This window comes from Solanum pennellii, chromosome 7 (genome assembly GCF_001406875.1).
Source record: "Solanum pennellii chromosome 7, SPENNV200".
Classification (NCBI taxonomy): Eukaryota; Viridiplantae; Streptophyta; class Magnoliopsida; order Solanales; family Solanaceae; genus Solanum; species Solanum pennellii.
This window is the reverse complement of record NC_028643.1, coordinates 72737353-72747704: the sequence shown is the minus strand read 5'-3', so window position 1 is coordinate 72747704 and position 10352 is coordinate 72737353. Positions and strand designations below refer to the sequence as shown.

Sequence of the window (10352 nt, the reverse complement as noted above, 5' to 3'; positions counted from 1 at the left end):
TTAAAATTTAAAAATAAAGAGAATCCAAAATCAAAATAATTAGGTTAATATTTCTATTTAGATATTTATACTTTTAGTTGAAAAAAAAAAACTTAATAAATATTAAGGAAAATGCACAAGTACCCCTAGATTATGACCAAAATTCCAGAGACACACCTTAACTAAACTAAGGTCCTATTACCCTTGAACTTTTTTTTTTGTAATTTTATACACCTTTTGTCTTCTGTGGCACTCTATGTGACTCCACGCAATTGAGGCGCGTCAAAAATATTTGAATGCCACGTAAGCCAAAGAGGTACACAAAATTACCAAAAAAATAAGTTCATGGGGTAATACGACCTTAGTAAGGTGTGTCTTTGGGATTTCGGTTATAGTCTAGGGGTTACTTGTGCATTTTTCCTAAATATTATAAAGATAATTTTATTTGTGAATTTGATTAACAAGTAGTGACAAGGTCTCATTTGTTTCCATTAAGATTAAGACGTTTGAATTTAAATACATATTTAATATATATATATTATTTGAATAAAATTTATTACCGCACCGGGCGGCTATCTGCATTAACTTCTTTTTTGAAAAAGTGAAATAAAGTGACGAAAATTGGAAGAAATCAAAATGGAGAGGCAATTTTTTGAATAAAACGTCATGTCATTAATTACAAGAAAATGAGACCCAGCTATAACTTTTGTTTTCTTTTGCATGTATTTTCCTTACTCTTTTCTGAATTTGTAATTTTATACCAAAGATAGAAATAAAAATATAAGGGACCCTACCTTATCTAGTTAATTTTGATGTCCCTATTATTATTGCGGAGTTAGAAATTTCATAAAAAAATGTTCAGTAATTTTATAATAATTTTTGAAAAAAGAAGAGATTCGAATATGAATATTGATTTATTTAAGATTTCTAAAATTCATTTAAGGGGTCTAAAATTACTAGGCTATATAACAACTTGTTGTGTTAAATATGTCTAAATTATATTATTTAATCATTTTATATATCATTTTACTTATATGTACATATTTTCTAATAAGGATGTAATTGGACACATGTACCTCCGCGATGACAGAGCCAGAATTTTAACAAAAAAATATTAAAATATGAAATAATATTATCGCATAAAAGTTAAGTAATGTAAATATGTAATATATATGCATTAAAAAAAATTATAATCTAGCTATAAAGTGTAATTTTTTAACTAAATATTAATCGACACCCATCAACTTCACGCGGCTCCGCCCCTTCCTCTTTGATCTATTCTTGCATGCAGAGACACATAATTGGTACATGCAGAGTCGCATGTTTTAAATACTCAAGTAGTGATATCTAATTCAAAGTCATATTACAGTTGTAATTTTGAGGTTATGAATTTTATATTTTAAAATATAATGTATTGAATCATTTTGGATATATAAATGATTTATACATGACAATTCTAAAAAAATATCATAAATTGAAATTTGAAAAGAGTAAAGTGTATCTCTGTAATCATTATCTTGTAGAAATAGAAAAGTTATTATTAGTCGATTTTATTTCAAGTGTATCAAATTCAGATAAAAAAAGAAGAAAATAATGAAGAATGCATAAGCGAGAAAACAATAATTAACAATAATAAAATAGTGTAATAATCAGAATATAATAAATAACATATCACAAAATTTATAATGCAACACTAGTCCTATGACAGACACTAAACCTCGACAACGTAAGATAAAACTCTACCCCTACTAACCTTCTATTCTGATACGCGACCTCCACTTCTTCTTATCTAAAGTCATGTTCTCTGTTATAAAGTTGCACTATGTCATGACTAATCACCTCTCTCAGTACTTCTTCAGCCTATCACTACCTTTTCACGTACTCTCTACATCCAACCTCTTAAGTTTTGTATTAAGAAAAAGCTAATCATTCTAAATTTTGTAAAAAAAATAAAAGTAAAAAAGACTCATACTTGATGTGAAGAGATTGTTTTTACGCATATATCATATGTGAAATATTTATGTTAAAAGAACAATTAGCTTTGTTGTTATTGTTGACTAGTGTATTTAATAGTTTACAATTATAAGTATTTGTTTATAAAAAGAACATGAAGATATACATGATTTATTAATATATATATATTTCAGGATATTCTCTACAATTTACTTATGAATTGTGCTTTGTGATCAATTGATACTTAAAGCTGTATAAGCATTAGGGGGGGATAATTTTAATAATTTATAAAAAATTTTAAAATATATTTATTAGAAAGAATAAATATGTCCAAATTTCAAATCAGTCTATTTTCAATTTACGTTAAAATAGAACTTCAATACGTTCCTTACATATATACTATACAATGTATTATTGAGATCACGCTAACGCGCTTCGGCAGCTAATTTTGAATATATACTAGACTTTTAATTTGTACACATGTTATTTACTCTCTAGCTAGTAATACGTACTTAATAAAAAAAGTAAATTATAAAATTTAAAGTTAAGCAGATTTAGCATTTTGTGTTTCTCAATACACTCGTATTCAATGACGGAGCCAATTTATTGTTAGGGGTTCATTCAAAATTTCTTTCGTTAAATTATACTATTTATGTTTCAATAAGAGTGATTTATTTTTTCTCTTTAGCCTGTTTATAAAAGAATGATCTTTTTTTTGGGAAACATTTAAATTTTAGGATTTCACGTGACATGTCTAAAATCACAAGATTAAAAGACATTTTGTTACATTTGACATAACTTTAATTTACGCCTACAAAATTGAAAAATCTTTATTTTCTTATACATGATTAAATTTATTTTTATGTATATAATATATAATATTGAATTCTCTTTAACTAATTCGTGTGAACGCTTCATGAAAGTTTTGAATCAAAAATCTTAACTCGATGACGTAGTTTATAGAAAGAGAAACTTGTATATAAAGGGCCTCATGCATGCTTACTTTCTCATCACAATTCACATTCTCATTTAGTAGTAAAAAAAAACAACATTGTTATTATCCATATTTAAGCATATGGCATCCCTAACTAGTAACCTCATTTTGGCATTTTTGTGTGTTTTATTTGGTTTTGTTTGCTTTAGCAATGCCCAATTATCATCCAATTATTATGGGGCTTCATGCCCTAATCTAAAAACAATTGTTGGCAACGCAATGAAAGAAGCTGTGAATAGAGAGGCCAGACTTGGTGCCTCTGTTCTTCGTTTGTTCTTCCATGATTGCTTTGTTAACGTAAGTTAAATATTTTTTAGCGAAATTATTTTATTAACGAATAGTAATGATTAAATAATATATATATATATATATATATATATTTATATATTTATTGAATGAAAATTTAACCTCTATATACTATATAATTTTTTCGATGAAGGAGTGTTGTTTGACACCCCTTGATCAGGGGTGGGCCCACTCCTGTTTACAGTGGCGGAGCCAGAATTTTAACAAAGGGTGTTCAAAAATATAACTTGTTATGTTAAGGGTGTCAAAAATATGTTATTTGATCATTTCGTGTATCATTTTATTTATATATATAGTAATTTTTTCCGATAAAACTATGTGGCTACACTACTGCCTGTTTGGATGGACTTATACTTATAAATAAAAAAGTATAAATTAGGCTAATTTTTGTTATTTCAAATTAATGCACATGTGTATAGTATTCTAACATTGTTTTTGTTTTCTTTGTATGGTTACTTAATAAGGGATGTGATGCATCAATATTACTGGATGATACATCATCATTTACAGGAGAGAAGAATGCAAATCCAAGCATGAACTCTTTGAGAGGATTTGAAGTGATAGACACCATTAAAACTCAAGTTGAAGCTGCTTGTCCTAATGTAGTCTCTTGTGCAGATATACTCGCTCTTGCTGCTCAAAAAGGCGTTGCATCGGTAAACATGCATACTATACTTATGTTGGTGCAAGAATAATCATCGTTCCATATAAAATATCAATATTACTATTTTACGACATAAAAGTTTAAATATTCATACTATACTTATGTTGGTGTAAGAATATCCTTCGTTTCATATTAGTAACTATTTAACTGCGTAAACGTTATTTAATTTACATTATCAATATATATAATACCCACTTTATTTATTTTGGTCTATATATAAATAATTAACTTTAAACTTTTATTTTTTCCTTAATAACAAGTTTCGTAGCCACAGAGATATTATTTGTCTTTGACATACTTTCTTTTAGTATGTTTTAAAAACTCCCTTACGAACAATTTAACTTTAATCTTAATTTTAAATTTTTTGAAACTTTTCCCATCTAATTAAATATCGCTAAATAGATTAAAACAAAAAGTAACATGTTCAAAATTATTTATTTTTTAAAAAAATTCTTTATTTTTTAAACTCAACACGAAATATAACAAAAAATAGAATAGAGGAGTAAGTTAATTCCTAACTTTTAAAATATATATAGTTCAAACCAACAAGTATGTACATGACATTTACAAAATAGTTTGAATATATTCCAGATAAATTACCTCATAGAACGTCAAACAAAATATTTTTTTATTTAATTAATTTTATACAAATTTAAATATATACTTATAACATCGTAGAATATCAAATAAAGTATTTTTTTAAAATTAATTTTATACAAATTTAAATATATACTTATAACATCGTATTTTAATTACGCAGCTAGGAGGGCCAACATGGACCGTGCAATTGGGCCGAAGAGACGCAAGAACCGCAAGCCTAAGCTCCGCCAACGCCCAAATCCCTATGCCAACTTCCACCCTTTCAACTTTGATCTCCATGTTCTCCGCCAAAGGCCTTAACGCCGCCGAGATGACCGCCCTCTCCGGCAGCCACACAATCGGCCAAGCCCGATGCGCCAGTTTCCGCAACCGCGTCAACAACGCCACCAACATCAACTCAGAATTCGCCGCCACACTCAGGGCCACGTGCCCTGCATCTGGCGGCGACAGTAATTTAGCCCCGTTAGATATCCAGACTTCGAGCCAATTCGATAATAAATATTATCACAACTTAGAGGCTCGGCGTGGATTGCTTCAATCGGATCAGGAATTGTTTAACGGCGGATCTCAGGATTCATTAGTGAAGAGTTACAGCAGCGATGGTGAAGCTTTTAGAAGGGATTTTGCATCTGCTATTGTCAAAATGGGGAATCTTAGCCCACTTACTGGAACTAATGGTGAGATCAGAAGGAACTGCAGGGCTATTAATTGATAATATAAACGTGTTTTTTAACTTGATATAATATATATGATTTTTAATTTTGAATTTGTACAAATAACACACGTTTTATAAAATGTGTTTATTTATTTGTGCTCATTCAAAATTAAAATACATAATAGTTAAAAAAGATATATTTATGTATTAAGTCGAATAAAATTGTCTTCTAGACTTGGTTTACTAGCGGCTAGTTGTATTAGTTACTGTACTAAATAAGATAATAACTTTGTATGAATAATAATAATAATGTCAGTTGTTGTGATTTAGACAATAATAGTTCAATTTAATCTATACTTAAGTATTAATATTTCTTTCATTATTTCTAGTTTTTTTAATAAAAAAATATTTTAATATAATCAGCGTATCATTAATATTATAAATTTATGAATATCGAATGAAGATAACATGTACGTATAGAGATGAAGGATATTTTTGAAAATAAATATATTGAATTTGTTAAAATCTATTGATTGATTAAAAAATAATGATAAAAGTAAAATATTTATACACATCCGATATTTTAAATATAATTTATTTTAAAGAATTTAATATAAATAATAATAATTTTGAAAAATTTAAGCAACATAATTCTAGCATATTTTTGTCCAATCACAAGGCATTTTGTGAAACTATTAAATAAAAGAAACCAAAATAGTGTTTAAAATGAAAGGGACACAAACATGTCGTAATCCAATACTAATAAGCCGCCTATTTAGTTTTGGTTTGTCAAAATATTATATTATCTAAAAATAATTAATATAAAATATTATGTATTAAAATAATTATTCACTGATGTTATAGTTAGTTAAGACAGGATAAGCCAACTAATTTAGATACGATGAACTAGGAATCTAATTTAATAAGAAATTAAATTAAATCATGAAAACAATTGAAAAGATTAAGTCAATCTTAATTAATAACCATGTCCATCGAGTTGATAGTTGAATTTCATAGAATAAACAAAACTCAACTTTTTATTTTATTTTTTATTTTGAATTGAATATTTATATTAGAATCAATTAAATTTAAATTTATATATTATGAAATTCATTTACGTGAGCGATCTATTAGTAATTATTTTGCTGACCTTTTGTTAGTAATATTTTACTAGTGACTCGATTCTAATTATACTTAGGTACTCATAATTATTTATTTATGTTTGGTCATAACTCATTATTTGTTCACTTTGGTAAAAGATACTAGAAAATTAGAAAAAGTATAATTGGATTAATAATGCATATTTTTCACCTTTTTCCCCTGAATATATATAATAATATTAATAATTGGAGTATCATCATTTTTATTCATATATAATAAACAAAAAGATGGTTATAACATGGTTGATTTTAGGAAGAACTTTTTTTTTTCTTAATATATATTTTATGCGTATCAAAATCCTAGCCATCACTACTCCCCCAATCTTTTTTGGCAATTCTATAGACCACTAGAAAATCGATATTATATCTTAAAAGCTAGTTATATATACGATTATGTTATTTAAAAATATATATATTAAATCTAATTGATCATAAATATGATTGATGTCTTCACATATTTACAACCTCCGCTTTAAAATCACATACATATAATGATGAATTCAGAATTTTCATTAAGAAACGTCAAAAAATAAAAACGTAGCTATTGAATTTGAAGTTTCACATCATAAATCATCGAGTTAACCTCTAATCATATTTTTAAGGGATTCAAACATCTATAACTGTACATACAATATAACTTTTTACTGAAAGCTTCAAATGAACACCCTATATAATTATACTGTTGTAATCAAATATTAATCCGAACGATTTTATTTAGAATTATATATTTAAAACTAGGCACACTCTTTGTCAACTATAGGTCCCATGCCCAACGTTAAGGCACATGGAATGGACCTTAAAAGAACACTCGTCCTCTAATACTTTTCTCTTAATTCCTTGTTCCTATATTGTCTCCTCCTCTTTATCCACTTCAACTTCCCTACTAATTCATTATATATATATATATATATATATATATATATATATATATGGTTCGTGTATCATATTTTTCTCGTCTTAAATTATCTGTTGTATTTCTCTTTTATAAGTTTATTAGGTAATATTAATTAGTAGGAATTTTAATTGTTTTACCCTTTATTAATATTTAAATGGTCATAACATCACCATGTAATTGAGGTATTTATGGTGTTTAAGAACAATAAATAATAAAGGATGAAATGGAAAATCATAATTAATTTTGTCTTGAACTTCTAAAATAAGAAACAATTTAAGATAATTATTTTTGAAAATTATGATAAATAATTTAACATGAGAATAGTTATTTAATTTTGGAAAGGTTATATAATAGTGAGAGTTTTCTATAACCATATTTATGGAGTATTAAAATTAAACTAAATTTTTATGTTATATTTAATCTCTCAGTAATAATTTTTTTTAAAAGTATTATATTGATAATCACATAACTTTATCAGTCTATGACAGCTATCTTATATTATAAAAATAGAATTTATAGAAATATAAATTAGAATATAAATTAGTTTAATGTAAGATCAAATAACAAATAAGGAAGTAAAATTATCCTTATTATTTGTGTCTTCTAAAGTATTGGCTAACCTCACTAAAATAGATATAGGATCAGAATAAATATAGTATAAAATAAGTAACAATTTTATATAACTCTTTTAATTGGAGTCTAAACCATATGAGGTATAAATAAATCTTATTATTTTTATTATTTCTGTTATTTTTATGAAATAGAAAAATTGATTCAAATAAAATCGAAAAAAAACATGTTTTGAAAAATTCTTTTGTGTCTCCTTTTCTTTTTTAATTCTAATTTTAAAGGGAAAACACACACACACATAAGAAACATAGTAACATTAATTATTTTCTCCAATAATAAATGGAAAAACAAACAAAGGAAGAAAATTTGAAAATTAAACAACTATTGACTTTTCTAAAAACACATCACATGCAATACTAATAAAATTTCGTCCTATGTACTTGGGAATGTTTTTGACCCAAATTCATTAGAGAAATATTAGTTACAAACAAAAATTAGTTAAGACAAATTATGACACTTTAACAAATATATCACTTGTTTTTTGAGAAGATAGCTTAATTTTAGTTTTGAAAAATAGTTTAGCTATTCTAACAAATATAGTTACTGATCTATCGAGAAGAACTGTGAAATATGCTTAATTAAATGATCTTTAAATAAAATATGTGAAATATAAAAGCGTTTAGATAATAAGTTAGAAGAAAATATACTAAAGTAGTGCAATAATTATTTGAGATTCATAAGAATATGAGTTTCATTATCGTTTAAAAGATTCATCGTATGATTCTATTGCACTTTGTTATTATTGGTTATCATCAAATGAAAATTCACGATCTAAAACACTTAAGATTTTTAATTTGGATATATTTGTATTTTCAAAATTATAAGTTTATAATAGAGAAAATTTTAGAAATAACAAATATAATAGATATATGTAGATTTATATTTATATTTTTGATGATTGCGCTTCATAGCTATAATTTTGTTTACTATGGAGGCTTTGGTTTGTATATTTCTGTCTATATGTGTATTTCGCTTGTGGATATACAAATATGATAATTATAAACAAAAATTGTATATATACATTTAGGAATTTCTTAGAACTTTGTTTATATATTTCGTTTGTCAATATACAATCATGGTAATTTTTTATGATTTTTCATAAACCGTATAAAAATAGCTAAAGTAAGCATATATAAAATTCTGAATTATACAATTAAGAATCGAATTATACAAACTAGCGAATAGAAAAAAATGAGAAAATTAAAGTCATAAATTATAATTTAAGTGATAATTATAGTAGCTAATATAAGCTAAAGGTTTATCGCATAATATTTATATTTAGTATCAAAATAACAGAATCAATTGAATCATAAAAAGAAGTTGCATCAAACTTTACCTACCATTCAATTGTTTTTCATTTTTTGGTTGAAAATAATAATCAACTATTACATTATAAATATCTTTCCTCTTTTTGAATTTTCTTAAAAAATATTTGTACAATCCAAAATAAAAAATAGGAAACATAAATTATGATTGAAAAAAAAAAGTATATTTAAAGATGTTGCAATAAGACTTTTTGCTACCTAATATATTTTTTGGAAACTAAATTTAATACTTTCGGATCATAAATATATATATACGGGTGTATAGATAAATTATATATTTTATATAATATACTCTTTCTGTGCATTTTTAATTGTTATGTTATACTTTTTGGAAGTCAATTTGACTAATTTTTAAAATTAAATTAGATTACATTAATTTGATATTTTTTAAAAAAAAAATATTTAAAAATTATACAAAAAATATTATAAATTGCAATTTTTTGCATATCAATATGATAAATATATACATCATAAAGTATTGATCAAAATTCTTATAATTTGATTCTAAAAAAGAAAATCATGACAATTAATCATTAACGAAATATATATTTACTCAATTTTCCTATATTATTTTTAGGGATAAACTATTAGCATAGTGCTATTAAATGATTGGAGTTGAAATATTGAAAAGCTAAAAAAGTGTGCAGCCACTGCCAAACAAAAGAGCAAATTATCTTTTTATTATATAAAAAAGGTGAATAATTATTACTATTGTTAGTCAAAAAAGCTAAAAACTTTAAAAAGATTATTGTACTATATGCATTAATATATGTACCACAAAAGTTGATGAGTGCTCTAATGACGTCTAAAATTCAATAGATATATATATATATAAAAGTATATATTATACGAGGGAACCTTAATTAAAACATTAAAAGGGGATAAATATAACGCATGCTTAAATGATTACGTTAGAAAAAATTATAACGAATATGACTTTTGTTAATGTTCATTGGTGATTTGTAATTTTTAAAATATTTTTATTATAATTATGATTTAAATTAATTCGAGTTTTGTTAAAGTTTTAAGAAGCGAATAGAATATTTGTATTGCTACTTTACATTAATCCTTTTTTATGATATCTGTTGAAAAAATGAAATTTAAATAACTTAACAACAATGAAAGGGGGTAAAATTTATTTAAAACCCACGAGAAATATACAATAAACATAAATTATGGTTGTGTTTGATA

At 25.2% G+C, this 10352-nt stretch overlaps 1 protein-coding gene across 1 annotated transcript; it reads left to right on the top strand.

Moving 5' to 3' along the window:
• The first annotated feature begins 2988 nt into the window (after positions 1 to 2988).
• On the top strand, positions 2989 to 5488 carry LOC107025466 (peroxidase P7-like). Its single transcript, XM_015226253.2, has 3 exons — positions 2989 to 3223; positions 3697 to 3888; positions 4657 to 5488. Exons 1-3 carry the CDS (start codon positions 3008 to 3010, stop codon positions 5206 to 5208), a joined length of 960 nt encoding a protein of 319 aa, XP_015081739.1. The 5' UTR covers positions 2989 to 3007; the 3' UTR covers positions 5209 to 5488.
• The last annotated feature ends 4864 nt before the right edge of the window (positions 5489 to 10352 follow it).